This window comes from Aulostomus chinensis, chromosome 1, assembly GCF_037954235.1.
Source record: "Aulostomus chinensis isolate RoL2024-O1b breed Wild chromosome 1, RoL_Achi_v1.0, whole genome shotgun sequence".
In the NCBI taxonomy this organism is placed as follows: Eukaryota; Metazoa; Chordata; class Actinopteri; order Syngnathiformes; family Aulostomidae; genus Aulostomus; species Aulostomus chinensis.
The window spans coordinates 56,904,128-56,923,693 of NC_141320.1; the positions used below are offsets into that span (position 1 = coordinate 56,904,128).

Below are 19,566 nucleotides of genomic sequence, written 5' to 3' on the forward strand. Positions count from 1 at the left end.
CTCTCTCTCTCTCTCTCACACACACACACACACACACACACAAACACACACACACACAAACACCTCCCAACCCCTCAGCCCTCCGTCAACATCCAATCACTCTCTGGATGTCACTGACTCCAGACCAGTCTGACTGTCAGGTTTCTGCACGGACACGAACCTGTCCTCTTATCAGAAGTTTGATTTGATGTTGGTTCTTAAAGTTGGGTTCTACGAAGGTTCCTCCAGGAGCAGTGAGCCTTTCAATGAACCAGTGGACCGCAGTGATACGACCAGCAAGTAAAGCCTTCAGCAAGTAGGGAAACACACATTGAGTCCAAAGTGAAATCATAATTATGGACAAAAATAGTTGAACAAGCAACTCCTGCTAGTGTTGATCTTTGTGTGATGCTTTAAATGCTGTCAGGGAGGGAGAGCCGTCTGCTGGTGGTGGTGTTCATTCCTCAGTGGGAGCCTCTATGGTTGATGTTCTACTGCCCTCTGGTGGTGAGGCAGTGGGGATGCAGGTGATCTGCTGGTCTGGTTGAACGTGAGTGGACAGAAACCTTGTTGAGGTGACTGGGAGTTCCTGACTGTGGTGAGCTGCCTTGCTTCTCCTCAGGTCTTCATGGTGGCTTTCTGCTGGACTGTTGTTGAAGGGAACATGGCATCGTCTGATTTTCAGCTCTGACATCTGGACAGTGGACAGTTGTGACATCATCATGGTCTCACGGCCTGCTTTGTTCATGGATCAATGGAACGTTGTGTTGGAACCTTCATTGTAGAACTGCTATGAGCTGAGAGCTCAGTGTTGTTGGAACAACGCAGCTCCACATGGGACTGATGTGATGAAGAGGTTTTTATTGAGCTGAAGCTGGAGAGCAACAATCAAAATGGAGCAGCAAACATGAGCCATAAAACCCCATCATCATCTAGAAGAGGAGCTTTGATTGGACTTCCACCACAAAATTCATGTATTAGTGTTTCTAAACAGTTGCTCTCTTCTACACAAAGACATGAAAACAAGAGTTTAAAATAACTTTAAAAAGTGGATCTCTATGGCATCAAGTATTCTCTTTTATTTAGTATCTGGGTTGTTGAGCCTCTTCCTTGAAGGAACTTGGACTCCTCAAGACGTCTCTTATATCCAGTTTTCTATTCTTTGACATCCTTCAAATCCTATACAACACACACACACACACACACACACACACACACACACACACACTCGCATGTTGGCAGATTCCACTCGCAGTAGCAGAGAACTCGCACTGCCTGTCATCCGCTCCCACCAGCAGGTTGCGTGGAGCTTTGAGGAGCAGATGGAGTGACAGCGACGACAGCCAATCACATGTAAGTTAGAGGGAAGCCGGCAGCCTATCAGGGAGCGATATTGAGGTGAGAGGCGGGACCTCCAGCAGAGACCACCATTTAACTCTTTGTGTGCCATCATCGTTGTCGAAACGCTGCAGACAGCGGTTGTATCGGTAGTGACGACACAGTAGCGGCTGAATATCGGCAGGGACGTGTTCCTAGCGTCCCTACCCAAGTCTGCGCCCATGGGTCATCACTTAGAGCAGAGCTGATGAGGAGAAATCAACTCCAGATGTTCCCAGACGGGGAAAACCTGCTCTTCCTCGCTGGTTCACCTCTGGAAACGAAGCTCCAACAGACGCGCGAACCAGAGGGAGGAAACCACGGCGTTTCACTGCTTTAGATTTAGAATCTCACGCCAAGCTGGAGAAGCAGGTCCTGAATCAGTCACGTGGTCACTGCCGGCTGGCGAGGCTTCGCACGTCACTAAATACGTCATCAATACGCGCTTCACAAGAAGAGAAGAAGAAGAAGCGGGACACCTCTGAACAACAAAGAAAGAAGGAGAAGTCCGTGAACCCCCGGCCTCGGTCTTTGTCTCCTGAAGGCTGAGTGGCGCCGGTAGAACCTCAACATGTGCGCCGCGCAGCTGCTGCGGGTGTCGGTCCAGGAGCGGATCCTCGCCGCCGCTGAAGACTTCCTGCTGCAGCTGGGAGAAGGAGACTCAGCGGCTGGAGTCCCGGGGCTGAGAGCGCTGCTCACCGAGCGGCTGGCGGCGGCCGCGGAGCAGATCGTGGCTCTGCTGGAGGAAACCGTGGCGGAGTACGAGCGGGAGAACCGCCGGCAGAGGTTGCTGCTCGATGCCGTGGTGAAGCCCCGAGTCAGGCTCTACAGAGCAGGTGAGTCCCCCCACACTGACCAGGAGAACCGGTGTTGTGTCGCTCCCAGCAGCATCGACCGAAAGCGATGTCTGTCTGTTTATGACACCGCCTCAAAAAACTGCTCCTTTGGTCTCCATGGTTACATGTAGAAACCCTTCTATCCAGATGAACTCCTGCTCATCAGGTCAACTGTCATTAATCGGCCTGACGTGGCCAAAAGTATTGGCACCCCTTCAGAAGCACAGTTCTCACTCTTGTGAAGGTTTTTGGTGAAACCAAACCAGGATACTTTCAAGAGCTCCTCGTCACTGGAGCCTCTGAACATAAATATCTATTTCTCCTTGAGCTGCCCTCCATCTATCTGTCTGTCTATAGATGGAGGGCAGTTGTAAACATAACCAGCTAACGTTCTCAGCTGGATTCTCCCATCGATGTACGACCTCTCCAACAAACTGGTGGGAGGACGGCCTCCAAGGCCTCCGCCTCGTCGATCGTGGCTCCCGCTGAGATTCACTGGATGGAGAAGGGAAGCACGTTGATTGGCTACCGTCTGATCTCAGGCTGCTGGCCGCCTCCACAAAGCTGCCCTTCTCGGGCGCAAGGTGGCTTCTCCCTGCTGGTCAGGATGGAGACTCCAGGCTCACGGGAGGTCAAGAGTGCAGCAACCGCGAGCCACGATCGACGATGAGTTATGAAAATAGAAAAATGAATCAATCGTGTCGGTGTTACACAGAACGATGCCTTCAGGGGCTTGGATGAAAGAGGGGCACGTTCAACTCTGTGTACCAAAAAACTTTGCTTTGCAAAATCAAGAAGCACCGAAGAGAGACATGATCACGGATGATGTCACGGATGATGTCACGACTACGATAACAAACTGGACCGCCTCGGAGGACTGACCTCTGACCTGTGTGGCGTTTCTGGCCAATCGTCACAGTTTGCCATCCTCAGTACCTCTCAGATATCATCGCATTAACGGATAGCAATCATTCATCACACAGAGAGATCACCTGGAAGAAGAGTAGAAGAAGAAGAAGAATCAGATTCCTTAGCTGTGACCATGACAGTGAAGAGGCAGGGAAAGATGGACGACTCAGTTACCAGGTGACTTCACTTCATACCCAGAGTCCAGGTTTCCTCCATGGACGTTGAACTTAAACTCCTACCCATCCATCAATATCAGTGGCCATGCCAAGCCAGTAACATCTGGTGGGCGTGGCTGCCCTGGTTGTGATCCTTCCTGTACGCCCGCCCACCGGTGATGAAGGATTCACAGCAGAGTTCAGAGTTCTCCGGCTTCTTTTGTGGATGTAACCACTCTTCTATTGCCACAGAAGAGCTGCCCTTCTGCAGACAAGATTCATGGCCAACTTCAAGAAAATTCACTTTTTGGGATCTAGAACACCCATCTGGGTATCCCCCCCCCCAGACAGGAACTCCGTCAGCTCCTTGCACCTCTGCTCCATATTCTCATGTAAAAACTGTAAAACACATTCATACACTGTCACCCATAAAAGCCAGACATTTTCTGCTGTCAATCAGTGAGTCAGATAAATGAAGAACACACAGAATACATCAATCAGTTCATGAACACCGCGAGGAACAACAGCTAAACCCTCATCTCGTTCACCTCCGTCTTTGAGGACGGACGCTAAATTTCCCTCCTCACACACCGAACGTCAGTGTTCTACATGACGACAAAACAGACTTCAAAAGTACTACTCACTTCCAGTGCTGACGACTCCAGCTCTGCCTGGGGTAGTACTTCACCAGGTGTTTAATCTGAAAAAACACTTGGGGTAAACCAGGGTTTCCTCGGGGTCTTAAGAAGTCTCAAACTTCAGACAGTGAAATTCAGGCCTTGAAAAGTCTTAAAACGGCCAGAATTCCAACCTAAAATTTCATTTTGTTTGGTCTAAAAATGCTTCACCCTCGTTCATTCCTAGAAACAAAGACCACAGAAAGTTACCGATGTAACAGCAGAAAGTCAGCGGATGCGGAGTGGAACTAGAAGACTTGGCGCACGTTGCTGCACACGCGGTTGAATGGCAACTGTTAGCCAGCCTCACCACTTGATGTGCAAAGTTGGTGTTGATACTGAATTAATAAGCACACGCCCTGAAGAGGAAAGGTTGCTGACATCAGCACTGGTCGCTGCTGATGAAGTGCTTGGCCGAGCGTCACGTCAGTTATCAAATACAGGGCATTGCTCTGCTTTTAAATGAACCCGTATTTTGCCAGATGTTTCACTAAATTAGAAACCTCCCCTTCAGTTCCGACGCCTGAAGCTGGCTTTACAATATGCAATCAAACTCAAAGCAAACAAAGATAACCCTCCCTATTCTACTGTTTTTCAACCTCAATTTTTCCAGTTTTGTGAGACCAGACCAAAATCTATTCGACCTTTTGGAATCGGAATAAAACCTTTTCTTGAGGACCTGAATATTAATTTGGACAGTCTTGCATCTCCTCAACTCTGCCCCGTCCCCCCTTGGATTCTGAAGCGACCTGAGATGACAAAGGATCGAAGTCACAGAGAAATTTAGAACCCATCCAAACGAACGTCAGAGCCGCTTTTTTGATGTACGGCAGCGTTTCCCCTCCCGCACTCCTGTTTCTACTGATGGATCAAAACTGGACAGCTGTGTGGCATCAGAAGTAGTAGTTGGTTCAGATCAGTGTGACCGACGCATTCCAGATGATGCTCTACTTTTACAGCTGAGGCTCAAGCCTTGCTTTTGAGTCTTGAATACACAGAAAAGACCAATCAGCAGGATTCTTTGATTTGCACAGATTCATGTCTTCAAGCGCTGGAGGTTTTAAAAACTGACCATCCTCTGATTTATAAGAATACTTGAGAAAGTGGTCATTCTAGATCAGTGGTCCCCAAACAACACCAGAGACCATTTAGATGTTTTCTTCCATATGTGTATTTGTATTTGATAATAAAATTGATAACTAGCTATGAACTATTTTCATTATTAACTCTTAAGGTGTGTTCACTCGGGCTGCAACGATTAGTCGACGCTGTTGACAAAAATCGATAATAGCAATAGTAGACAATGAATTCTATTGTCGCCACACGCGTTATCCAACAGAGTGAGGCATCTCTCTTGATTGTAATCTCTGCCAAGAGTCGCTCATGCGCAATAGCGTCTCTGTCTCTTAGCTGTAACATTCAGGAACGCGGCGTCAACATCAGGTACGCGCACCAAAACTTCTAAAGTTTGGTGGCATTTTAGCCTGGATACGGCGGATAGAAAGACTACTTGGAAAGGTTGCAAAGCAGACCTTGGTGTCATGGCGGTGATGCAGGAACATTTAAAGAGAGAGCAGGTCGGCAGTTGAACGAAACAGAGTCTGACTCACCTCGGTGAGATTCAAGTAACATTCAAGCAGTACGGTTTATTTTAGAAGCGTCTCTTCACTATAAAAGAGAGCTCTAGCGTTATGAGACTGTGCCTGACAAACTTATTTTAAATGAATGAATGGTCAATAAAAGATCTATTTTTCATTGTACCCATCTTTCTTGTTTATTATCATTGTCACATAATTAAATCAACTTCATGCTAAATTTAAGAAAAAAATTAATAATGATCCAATTCGTCAACTAATGGTTTCAATAGTCGGTGACTAGTCGACAATTAAAATAGTCGTTATTTGCAGCCCCAGTGTTCACACCAAACGCGACGTGAATTTTCACGTCACTTTACTCGTGCAAATTTGATCGCTGGATCAGTGTGTTTATATTCGCGAATAAAACAACGCGAAAATTCCCATTGCCGTTTGGTGTGAACACAGTCAGTCAGTGACTATTTCATACACGCACAGAGCGTGACGTTCTAGTCCACCCTCCTGCAGTCTGTGCTCCTATCTGGCAACACCCAGGAAAAAACCCTAGACCCGAACCCAGAGAGGGTTATTAGGTAGTGTGGCTTTCTGGAAAACAGTGCATTTTTACATTTAGGCACCCCATGATCGGCACACTTTTTCTGTTACAAACTGACCCCCCATCGGAGAAGGGAAAAGTTAAGTGGCCCTCACAGAAAAAAAGTTTGGGGACCCGTGTTCTAGATGAACACCTTCTTTTTTTGCTGAGCCATTTTTGTGATGGGCCTTTAACAATCAAGCATATTTTACTGTCTCGCTCTGCCTCGACAACGAAAAGGCAGCAGTTTTTTTTAAAGAAAGCATTTTTAACAAGGTCCCACCTTTAACAGTGTTTGAATTTTTTATCATGTATTGATGTAAAAAAAAACAAAAACGTATTTAATATATTTAACTTATTATTACAAACAATCATCATTAAATTCGATGTGTTACCGCCCTGACATGCCATATTTTTATGGCGTCTGCTACACGTGGCTGAGTCTCCGTTCTTGAAAGTGAAATTCACCCAAAAGTGTTTGGTTGTCAGCATCTTCCCTCATCCTCTGGCTGTCGATCAAGAACAAGGCTGCTGAGTAGCAGCACTGACAGCAAGTTGACACTGGTGTACCAGGGAGCGCTAAACAAAAAGTCAGGCACTGAAATGAGGCACCAAAATGTTGGTTCTTATTTGGTCTGGTTCGTACCGTTTTGGTTCCAGGTTTCCGTACCAAACCCTTCGTCTGAGTCAACACAAGAAAGCGACAAGTTGACTTTTTACTTCACATCTTTCTACATCATGGAATCAGAATTTTCTAGTAATGAATTATTCAGGCATTCAATTATGACACTGTTTTAAGATATGTAATGTTGAAAAAATGTAAAAAAAAGACCCTCGATAGGGGGAGATGGTGACATGTGTCAGTCCCTTAGTGAGTTGTATTGTGTGTCCCAAATCACATACCTCCATACTGCATACTTAAAATTTGGAGTATACTCAACTCAAAATGGAAAAAAGGATGGATAGATTGTGAAAATTGAACATGCAAAAGTACTCGCGTGATGTACTCAAATAAGTCAAGATTTGAGGATGCGACTGTGGACACTCGCCGCACTCATTTCATTGATTAAAATGGTGGCTGACAACTGCCGTGAGAGTCGGTCGACACTGACTTGTATAGAGTCGTCTTTATATTAAATAACGGGGACGATATTGAAATTCTGTGTGGACACGGGTTTGAAAAACAAAATGACTTGTCACCAAAATGTTGTGCTAAATAGATCACACAAATAAACTCCACACACCGTTGCATCCTCAGCCAACAGAAGACATCGTGGTGTCGGCACCAACTGTTGTAACAATGCGCGATGACCGTACATTTTGCTGTTTTACTGCCTCAAAAATCAAACAACAATCAAACAAGCGCAGGCAAAATGTGGTGGTAATTAGCCGATGGTGATGCGGCGCTAGTCGGCGTAGAAGAAGACATTGTGTCGTTATTTCCGGTGAGGGCGCCACGCTGCAGTATGTGATTTGGGACAGCACTGCACCCTCGAAACTCACTCACTGCGCGTTTGAGTACATAGTATTCTTAGTATACTCAATTAAAATTTGTAAGTCTACAGTTTGGAACTATGCAATTTGGGACTCACCAGTAGAAATCCATATCTGACGTTAGCACCTGTTGCACCCAATAATGTAATAATTTACCGAAAATGTCGCCTGAAAATGTAATAAAATTTTCACTTAACTCAATCGAAAATGTCATAAAACCCAATAATGTAATAACTTGACCAATAATATAATAAAATATTCTGACTGATAATGTAATAACATTTTTACCGATAATGTAATACCTTGTTACATTATTGGAGATTTATTACATTTTCAGGTGGGTCTTTAAAAAAAAAAAAAAAAAGATAATGTAATACTTGACAGATAATGTAATATATAGTCTATATTTTGTGTTTTGAGAATCCAAGACTGTTAATTACACTGAAACAAGAGAATAACTATTGCTTCCCTGAACGTACAACTGACATGGTTATTTTTTAACTTTTGGAGTTAATATATTTTTTGGGGGATTTATATATATCTATATATCTATCTATCTATATCTATATATCTATATCTAGATAGATATCTATATCTATGTATATCTATATATATGATTGATATATATATCTATATATGATATAGATATATATAGATGTTATATATATATATCTATCTATATATCTATATCTACTGTATATCTATATCTGTCTATCTGTCTATCTGTCTGTCTGTCTGTCTGTCTGTCTATATCTATCTATCTATATCTACCTATATATATCTATATCTATATATATCTATATATATCTATATATATCTATATCTATATCTATCTATATATCTATATCTATATATATATATATATATAGTGTGTTTGAGTCTCGATGGCAACGGGGGAGTAGCGATTTATTGCCAATTATTTTTATTGTTGTGTTTTGGACAGAAAAATGTCAAATAAAACCAGACAGGCTGCTCTTTCGATGTGTTTCAGTATTTACAGACAGCACAGATAGGGCGCACACCTGTTCAGCTGTTTCCTCTCCAGTTGCGTCCATCTCTCCGTTCAGGGTGGGGAGGTTTCGACATAGAGGGATTTCCCGAATTGTCTTTTTGGAGTTGCCCACCGGTGTCTTTAGAAAAAAATGGGAAATCCTGTCGGAAGTCTATTTTATTTCCGATAAGCTGGGCAAACTTTCCAAAATAAAGCTACCGGAAGAAAATTAGACAAAACAAATTATATATTTTTTCATTCTCTCTCTGCAGCTTGTAGCACCCTTGGTAGGCCTACCAGTCTTGGTGTTTGGGAACCGCTGGCTTAAGATGTCTATCAGAAAATAGTTTGATAGAATATGATGATAAAGTGGTAGACTACATGCTATATTTTTTGTTATTGACCACATGTTACATGCTAATTAGACATTAATTAAGTGCAGCAATAGTCTTATCATTAATTAATAATTATTATGTGTTATGTCGACGTAACCCTGTTAAGAATAATTTCTTATTAAATGAATAGTGAATAATTTATGGTTTTAAAAAGTTCATATTTGGTTAAAATTGTTATTAAAAGTCCTTTAAAATGATGAAAGGAAAAGTTCATAAAGGTTAAAATGGTTTGATAAAAGAGTAAGGTGTAATAAATAAGATTAAAGCTGCACAAATGTACAGTGTTTAATTCAGATTTGAAACGTTTGCATTGAGACACAAGAGATTAAACGTATTGCCATAAAACATTCATTTCACAGAATTACTTGCAATGAGGTTTTTTTTGCTCCTGGCCCTCTTGCCCATGTGCATGGGCCATGGTCAACAACCAATGGATGAGGGGAGCTATGACGTCATTCTGAAACTGCTGAAAGGAGAGTTCAGTGTTCCAGTTGCAAGTCGAACAAGAGTACAACGGAATGCGATGATCAGGTTTTGGAGGAACAGAGACAAGTTTTCCTTAGATGAAGATGGCCTCACTGTCTTTTTCAATGGGAAGGTTGTTGTTCAGAAAGGCTCTATCCCAACACTTGTGATGAAAGGCTTAGAGGAAACAAAAGGCTCTGGGGCAAGAAAACTCAAGGTACGGCTTAGAGAGCACTACATGGGCCTTAGTGAGGCCAGGATTCGAGGTGTTCTGGATGCATCCAAACGCTACCAACACCTTCAGGCCAGATTTTTTAACAAACCTATCCTGAAGCCAATGGAGGCCAAAGAGGTACAGACCAGACACCAGATTGATCTTGTGGATATGAATAAATGGAAAGTATGGTATGGCAAAGCCACATACAGATACATTCTAACGGTGCAAGATGTCTTAAGTAGATATGTCTGGCTTAAGCCACTGAAGGGGAAAAGTAGCAGTGAAATAGCCAACCACTTGAATTTGATCTACAGTGAACATGGGCCTCTGAAAATAATACAACATGACCAAGGTAAAGAGTTCCATGGTGCTGTGAGGAAACTCATGCAATCCCTTAAAGTGAAGATCATTCAAAGCTCCCCTTACCACCCACAGAGTCAAGGAAAAGTAGAGCGCATGCATTGATCATTGCGTTAAAAGATATTGTGCGACCTGCTAAACCTAGAGTGTGAAGGAGTGAATTGGGTAAGCCATTTACCAGTCTACGCCAGAGTACTGAATGAGGACCCAAAAAGGACACTGCACTGGGCTTCACCTTTTCAGGTCTACTATGGCAGAAAAAGCAATAATGTCATGCAACCTCTGGACTGTGATCTTTCGGAGGTGGAAACAGAGACCCATCCAGGTGATTGCAGAAGCACTTTACCTACCAGGAGACAACAGAAATCATTTCACCAGAGACGACCAATGATTAGGCAAAGAGCACGTCAAGCAAACAAAAAACGCATTGAGAGACTAATCCTCAAAAGCTTGGGATCCACACCAGTCTCAATATACTGTGTCAATGAAGAGATCTTGGTAAGAATAAAGGACACTAAACATCGTGTCACCAAGAAGCATGCTGTTGTGGTTGGCACAATTGTGAAAAGAAATTTGAAGTTGTCCAAGTACAAGGTTCAATATGAAACACCAGATGGCTTCCAGGAGAGATAGTTTTCAGTGGCTGACATTACCAGTATCACACGTAGTGGGGAAAAATGTAGAACGAAACATTTTCAGTTTAATGGCCATGAGAAGAAGACAAGAAAAAACTTTCTCATTTCCTATACCCACGAGACCATGTTGAATCCCTAATTTCTTCTGGAATGACAGTCCAGCTTGATCCTCTCCCATACGGAAACTGCCAGTTTGCAGCTATGGCTGATCAGCTGGCAAACCTGGGAATCTTCCGTTCACCAGCAACTTTAAGGCAGGAGATTGTGTCAGATTTGGCTGCAAATCCTTTTGTCGTTGATGGTACACCATTGTCTTCCTTTGTAGATGGTAACTGGGATGACTACGTAAACAACATGGGTGAATCAGGGACTTTTGGATATCACATCACTCTCCAATGAGCTGCTCAAATGTTCCACACTCAGTTTCTAGTTGTTTCAACTCTTGGCATAGATGCAACCTCAATTGTTTCACCCACTGAAGGATACAATGAGGAAATGCCCACATTGGGCATGGGGATCACTATGTCAGCCTTAGTGGTCCTGTCAACTCCTACATAGAGAGTAATCAGGAAGACGAAATGCTAAGGATCCCAGCAAGACAGACCGCACCAGGGCTGGCGAGTGAAGTGGAAGTTAATGGTGGTTCTACTCTTGACATTCCTTCAGTTAGTTCCCCTAAATCTCCTGTCAATGTGCCAACTTCAAACATTGCATCCCCTGTCCTGCCCTCAGAAATTCTGGAATTAATCATTAAGTTCACTCTTGAGATGGATATGAGCATGTTAGGAACACTAAACAGGGTTTCTCATCTGTTCAGACATCTGTGCCAGTCTTTCCTGCCTGAAATCTATGTGAGAGATGCATTGGCTGCCAGTCTGAAATTGGACAAACAACAGGAACCAATTTGTGTCAGGTGTCACGTAATGTGTATGTGGGTGTTATGAATGCTTATGTTATATCTTTACAAATGAAGTGTCACTGACTTGTTTTCATGAGGTCATAATATGTTGGTGTGAACTGTGAAGTGAAGAGGTACTTTGGGGAAGTGTTGCCTGGGGTCTCCAGTGCTGCTCAAAAACTATGCCGGAATTCTGAGCTGGAATTCTGGTCACCAAAGGAGGTAAGTTAATGACAGACTCAGCAGGACCAGGATGTTCCTGAGTATCTGCATGTGCATATAGCTGTATGGTACAGGTCTGCAATTCAGTCATTCTGTTGTTTCAAATCCAGTGTCGGCTATATAACAGTCTTGGATTCTCAAAACACAAAATATAGACCATATATTACATTATCTGTCAAGTATTACATTATCATTTAAAAAAAAAAAAAAAAAGACCCACCTGAAAATGTAATAAATCTCCAATAATGTAACAAGGTATTACATTATCGGTAAAAATGTTATTACATTATCAGTCAGAATATTTTATTACATTATTGGTCACGTTATTACATTATTGGGTTTTATGACATTTTCGATTGAGTTAAGTGAAAATTTTATTACATTTTCAGGCGTTATTACATTTTCGGTAAATTATTACATTATTGGGTGCAACAGCGCCCTTTAGTGAAAACTGAAGTGAGACTGGCTGTAGGCATTTGTTGAGCTCAAAGATTAACTGGCTCTGTCTTCACCCTAGTGGACACCTGAAGAATGGAGTCTAGTCAAGTTAATGCTTTTGTACTTATTTGAGTTTTATTAGAGAAAAAAAATTCAGAATTAATTTTTTTTTTTTTTTTTTTTTTTTGCATCATGAAGGTCTAAAATTTGTGTTTTTAGGGTCTCAGTAGTGCTTGGTAGCAAAACACTTCATAGGTGACATGTTACTTTAGAGTTCTATGCCTGTTAGGAATTTGGTCCCTGCCACAGCTCTCCTCTCTGCTCCACTTGCAGCAGCAGGGCAGCAATGCGCGGCTTCTCCGAAGTTCTTGGGCGTGGTCATACAGGAGGCTCTGACCTGGAGCTGCAGCACCACTGCAGTCATCAAGAAGGCACAATGGAGAACTCAGGAGTTCTCACCCCCCCACTGAACCTCTCCATAGAGAGCAGGATGGAGTTCTTCATTTGTGTGATTTTACAGCTGTTCAGCTGCAGACAGGCAGGCACTGCTGAGGGTCAAGTCAAGTCAGTTTTATTTGTACAGCGCCAAATCACAACAAAAGTTATCTCATGACACTTTACAGGTAGAGCAGGTCCAGTACCACACTCCTTCAATGAATCTACACCCAACAATTCTCCACCAGCAAGCACAGCCTGCAACAGCGGTGACGAAAACCTTCCTTTTAACAAGCAGGATTGTGGCGCAGATCCAGGATCAGTGGGGACGGCCTTCTGCTTTGACCGGATGGGGGGAAAGAGAGCAGGAGAGCGGGGCAGAGACAAAGACAGATAATGGAGGAAGACAGATATGCAGAAGGAACGAGTGGGACAGAGATAAAGAGAGAGAAAGGAAGAGACTGATGGACAGAAAGGGACGTGAGCAGGTGGAGCTATGGGTGGCAGCTTGAGCCTCTTCAGGTCTGCAGCCTCCTCCAGCAGCACCTTGGATCTGGGATCAGGGGAGCCGGAAGGCTCAGTAATACGTATGAGTATGATTTATGTATCTCAAATATAGGAGGACAGAGAGGGAAGAGAGGAGTAGAGAGAAGCCCAGTGCACCATGGGAGATCCCCCAGCAGCCTAAGCCTATAGCAGCATATCTAAGGGCCAGCCTAAGCAGCCCAATTATAAGCCTGATCAAAAAGGAAGGTCCTAAGTCTGTCTTAAAGGTCGAGAGGGTGTCTGCATCCTGGACTGAAACTGGGAGACGGTTCCACAGGAGGGGAGCTTGATAGCTGAAGGCTCTGACTCCCATTCTACTTTTAGACACTCTAGGAACCACCAGTAACCCCGCATCCTGGGAGCGAAGGGTTCTAGCTGGATAATAGGGGACTAGGAGCTCTGTCAGGGATGAAGGTGCCTGTTGGTTGAGGACTTTGTATGTTAGAAAGAGAATTTTGAATTCTATTCTGAATTTGACAGGGAGCCAATGCAGAGAGGCCAGTACAGGAGAGACATGGTCTCTTCTACTAGTTCTCGTCAACACGCGGGCAGCAGCGTTTTGGACCAACTGAAGAGTCTTTAGGGTCACCACGGTCCTTCTCAGCCAGGACCTTTTCTTTGGTTATGCTTGCCAGATGTCTTGGATCAGAAAATACTACCAGGGGGGTTGCTCACTAACCTCTGGTTCTAGTGACTTAACTCTCATTCTCCTACAGGGTCACATCAGAGAAATTAACATTCTGACTAGCAGATGTGATTATGAATGGACAAAACCATTCAGCAGAGGGGACCTATGACCTTTGACCTGGGTGACACAACGTTGATCCAAGCATCTGAAGCCAGCGTTTCTGTTCCCAGTTTGCTGACTGGTTGTCAGTAGCAGGACGTCTCTCTTCATTGAGTTGATTTCTGTTTCTGTCTGTTGCTCTGCTGTTTCAGAGTCAAATGAAGAGATTTCTGATGTTGCTGTTTGTGTCCTGCAGATGTGGAGCAGCTGCTGGGGATTAAAGAAGAGGTTCCCCCTGAGCTGCAGGACCCAGAGCCCCCGCAAATTAAAGAGGAGTGGGAGGAGCTCAGGATCAGTGAGGAGGGAGCGCAGCTTCAAGGGCAGGAGGAGGCTGATATCACCACGTTCCCCTTCACTCTGGTCCCTGTGAAGAGTGAAGGGGACGAAGAGAAACCTCAGTTCCCACAGCTTCATCAGAGTCTAACTGAGGAGAACTTGAAAGAAGAGTCTCTGAGCAGCAGCCCAAAAAATCCTCTGAAAACAGAAGCTGATGGAGAAGAGTGTGGAGAACCAGAACCAGCCAGCAACGTAGATCCAGATACACTTGTACTACCCCAGACTGACAACCAGATGTCAGACTCTTCTGAAGCTGAGACTGAAGTCAGTGAGTATGATTGGGTCAGACCTGATAACACGGCCACCTCTGAGCACAAGGAACCCTTTGGCTCAAGGAGGAATTTGCTTCAGAAACTGAGCCCAGGACAGGAAGTGGCTCATTGCAGCTCAAAAGAGCAAAAAGTAAAGACGGAAAGAGAATCAGAAATCATCAGGAACGTGACCTTTGGTCCTTCTGAATCTGAGGCAGAAGTCAGTGAGGATGTGCGTCCCTTTAGGTGCTCAACATGCAGTAAAGGTTTTAGGTACAGAAGGAGTTTGGTTATACACATTAGAACACACACTGGGGAGAAACCGTTCCCATGTCCATTTTGTGGCAAAGGATTCTCAGTCAAGGGACACATGACAACACACATGAGAACACATACTGGAGAGAAACCATTCCCCTGCTCAGTTTGTGGCACAAGATTCTCAGAAAAGGGACATCTGAAATGTCACATGAGAACACATACTGGAGAGAAACCATTCCCCTGCTCAGTGTGTGGCAAAAGATTCTCAGTCAAGGCACACATAAAAAGACACATGAGAACACACACAGGAGAGAAACCATTCCCCTGCTCAGTTTGTTGCAAAAGATTCTCAGTCAAGGTACATCTGGAATCACACATGAGAACGCACACAGGGGAGAAACCTTTCCCCTGCCCAGTGTGTGGGAAAAGGTTCTCAGAAAAGGGACTATTGAAAATGCACACAAGAACGCATACTGGGGAGAAACCACTCACCTGCTCAGTGTGTGGCAAAAGATTCTCAGAAAAGGGACACCTAAAAACACACATGAGAACACACACTGGAGAGAAACCATTCCCCTGCTCAGAATGTGGGACAAGATTCTCAGTCAAAGAACGTTGGAAAACGCACATGAGAACACACACTGGTGAGAAACCCTTCCTCTGCTCTGTTTGTGGCAGAAGATTCTCAGTTAAGGAACGTCTGAAAAGACACATGAGCATACACACTCGGGAGGAACCATTTATCACAATGTGACTGTGAAGCCATGACAAAGAGTGGAAGACACAGGTTGATGGCCAAATAATGAATTTGTGTAACTATAAAAACACAATGATGATTTAAAAGAACAATGGAATGGCATTGACAGAATAGTCAGATAAGGTAAAACAATCAGGAGGTGAACCAATGGCCTGCTCCTGTGGTCCAGCATCTCTTTTATCAAGCTCCCCACCCCAGCAACCTCTGCACCCAGGAAGCAATTTTAAGAGGCTAGGAAAAGACGAGGGGAGAACCAGATAGAGGAAAACAGGTCACAATCAGCTACAACACTGAGGGAACTCTGAACAAACACTGCTCAAGCACTGAATTATCTTATAGACGTGACAATTACTGAGTGAGCAGAGTCTCTGATATCAATGATGTCATCCAGCTTATAGAGAACTATGTGACATCATTTGGAGCCTCTGGTTAAATACCCTTAGTAGGAGTACACATGTATTTTATGCTCAGTATCGGCTCCTTCAGAGACACAGCGGTCTGGCACAGACAGGGTGCTGTGCTGCTGGGTGCCCCTGAAACAAATACACAGTTGCGATGCGAGGGATTGGTTGGATTTCCATTGTATCAGGACCAGGACTGAAGTTGGTCCCTGACCATCTTGGAGGGGTGGCTGTAACACACATGATGAATTTTTACAGGGAGAGTCTTCTTCTTCTTTGACAGCTGAATTAAAGTGTAAACAGTCATCCACACACCTTTTAATAAAACATCCATTTTGTCGTTGCAACTCAGTCATTGCAATCGTCACTTTATTTCCATCCCACAACACAATTCTTTCAAGATGTCACAAAATCACAACAAGCAGCTACCTCACAACAATCTGGACAGTTCCAGTGTGTTGCTCCTCATGCTTCTGATGGGTCCTCAGGTGTTACGCTGGAGCTAAGCCTCCACAAACTAACATGTTGCTTTCTGCATCTCTGAGAAATGATGAGAGGAAGGAAACGCCATCAAACAGTGATATGAAACAACTCCATTCCAGCTCTGCAGCCTTCAGCTTCTTCTCCTGGCCTTCTTTGCTGACTAAGCTATAACATCACAGCATCTATAAAGTTCAAGTGTTTAGGAAGGGGTTGAAGACGCCGTTAAACAGTCTCATCGCCAGAACTGCAGATGCAGCTCACAACATGATGACCCTGTGGCCATGTTCACTGAAAAACACCATCTTATGGGTGGTAGGCTCTAAAAACCTCCATTATTCTGTGTTAACCCTTATGGCCCGATCGGCCCACCGCCGGGCTGCAAAAACGCTGGACGTAATTGGGCACTGTAAAAATGTACCGAAATTTGACGGCAATGTTTACTTTCAATTCTTGATCAAAGTTTGGACTCGAATGCTCACAAAACAGGGTCAGGTGTCTGTTTTAGTGCAACTGTTACCTTTTTTTATGGTGATTTTAATCTGTTTTTGTACGAAATTGGGACATTTAAATTTTGCGACCACTGCGGAATCAAAGTTGAATCGTGTCGCGTAGACTTCTTCTTTACGGCAGTGTTTGTAGTCTTTGGAAAGGGGAGAAGCTACTGAATCGATCGACACCTACCATTCCAAGAACTACAAATCCCAGCTACGTAAAACTTCAAGCGTAAAACTTCAAGCGTAAAACCTGCGCAAACTATGCGCTCTCGCCATCTTTTAAACGCAGCGCCCCACAGACGAAGGCAGACCGCTGAACAAAAGCCAAAAGCTCCAATAGTTAGAAGTAGACAACTAAAATTAAAATTTATTGTAATTTGGAGCCAGTTTTCATCAGAGGTAGAAAATAATCCCTTTGGCACAATTTGGAGACACAAACTGAGTTCTCGCCAGGGTGTGTCCTTACAAAATCCTTGATGTAGGCTTCACTGTTCGCCCAAATTCGATCAACTTTGGTAAATTTGTGGTCAAGGAGTGGATGAAGCTAATCAGTGGTGTCTGGGTGCATGAAATCATTGCTGGCATAGTGTTTTCCTCTGTCAAAAAAAAAAATGTTTTGGCGGAAGTAAAAAAACGTAATTTCCCTCTGGTTTATTCCAATTTACTCAGGCTTAATGACAGATACAACACTTCTGACACTTGGAACACATTCTCTGAAGTCCCTAGATGTCCAAGGTGATGGTCTAGCCCCCAGTCAGTTGGTCAAGCTTGGCCAGATTTTCTTTCAGAAATTTGGAACTTGGGCTGAGGAGAAGAGCTCTCTGGTCTCCCGGCTGCTGCATCGTTTCCCTGCAGACGTGTGCAGGTGTGTAAAACTTCTCACTTTTGATGAGATGCAGTTTAACTGCTGTTAGCCGTCAGTCTCCAATAGCGTCCAGCTAAGTATACATGGCTGCTTCTTCCCGCATTCTGGAGTCCCTCAAAGCACGTTTCCGCTGGCTCACTTTGCCTCGGGTCAGATGGGTTGGCATGGGTGTGTTTCCACTAGCACTGGGTACCACGTCAACGTGGGTACCCTCACTGGCCAAGAGTTCCCAGGTGTAATTTGTGTGTGACACAACAGTAACAATGGACAACATGGAGGCGATGTTATGTCTGCTGCTCGGTCTGTGATTTTTGCTTAAACTAAAAGTAAGACTTCAAGCAGCATAACAGAACACCCAAGAAAAGAATAAAAGACTTTACCAAGCGATGACCAGTATTCCACGAGGCCAAGATGATACGAAGCAGATGCATAAGTGAGTAAGTTACCCAATCAGCGCCTCGCTTTGTGTTTACATCACATTTTAGTCCCCGTTTGGCTCACTTGGAAGCCCAGCAGAGCAGGGGCCCAAAATGGTCATGGTTAGTACCTTGTTGGGGCCAGTGGAAACGTGGTCAAACCGACTCAACCAGACGTGACCTAAGCTGAAGTGAGCCAGTGGAAACGTGCCCTAAGAAGTAATGCAGAAGGGAAAAACTTAATTGTGAGCTGAATACTTGTGTTAGTGAGTATTTCAAAGGAAAATTACACTTACGGGATTCAGTAATACTTTAATCCAGTCATGCAGGAAGCAAGAGTGAAGCAGAATTCAGAACTTGATAAACTTTAATGTGCAGCTGCGATGGTGCATGACTCTGGAAGTGCATTCCACTCTGACTCCTGTGTTGCTCCTGTATGTTAACACTTACTTTTCAAGGTCAAACATGAGGAAGAGAAACAGACCCAACAGAGCTTCTCCGATGAAAGAGTTATTCAATGAAAGAGACCAACATTCCAACACAGGAAGAAACCTCAGGCAGAACCAGGCTCAGAGTGGGCAGCCATCTGCCACAACCAGTTGGGGTTGAGAGGGAGAAGGAGAGAGATGGGGGTGGGGGAGGAGAGGAGAGAGATTGGTGGGAGGCAAGGGGGTAAGAGGAGAGAGAGAGGAGAGAGAAACACAGTGTCGGGGCGAGTGAGTAGTTGGTCCAGGACAGGAAGCAATCAACCCAACATCTACAAACCCAGGTGACCTGTAGGGTGAGAGAGACAGACAACTCCAGGGAGGAGGTTTAGGTTCAAGGAAAGCTCAGTGCATCATGGGAGTCCCCCGGTAGTCTTAGTCTATAGCATCATAAACTAGGAGCTGGTCCAGAATCAGCCTGATGAGCCCCAACTATAAGCTTCATCAAAAAGGAAGGTTTTAAGCCTGTCTGCCCCCTGGACTCAAACTGGAAGACGGTTCTACAGGAGTGGAGCCTGATAACTCAAGGTTCTGCCTCCCATTCTACTTTTAGAAACACTGGGAGCCAAAAGTAAACCTGCATGGTGGGAGCGTAGCACTCTAGTCGGTTCATATGGAACTATGAGCTCTTTCAGAAATGATGGAGCCTGACCATGAAGATCCTTCAAACTGAGGAGAATGATTTTAAACTCTATCCTGGATTTTACTGGAAGCCAGTGCAGCGAAGGTAAGACGGGTGATAGGTCTCTCTTCCTAGTTCCTGTCAACACGTGCAGCTGCATTCTGGAGCAGCTGTGGAGTCTTTAACCACTTGTTAGTGCAATCTGATAATAAA

At 44.2% G+C, this 19,566-nt stretch overlaps 1 protein-coding gene across 1 annotated transcript; it reads left to right on the forward strand.

The window, feature by feature from the left end:
• The first annotated feature begins 1,452 nt into the window (after positions 1-1,452).
• Positions 1,453-16,311, forward strand: LOC147272357 (uncharacterized). The gene is made up of 2 exons (XM_086207616.1): positions 1,453-2,192; positions 14,182-16,311. Exons 1-2 carry the CDS (start codon positions 1,928-1,930, stop codon positions 15,582-15,584), a joined length of 1,668 nt encoding a protein of 555 aa, XP_086063742.1. The 5' UTR covers positions 1,453-1,927; the 3' UTR covers positions 15,585-16,311.
• The last annotated feature ends 3,255 nt before the right edge of the window (positions 16,312-19,566 follow it).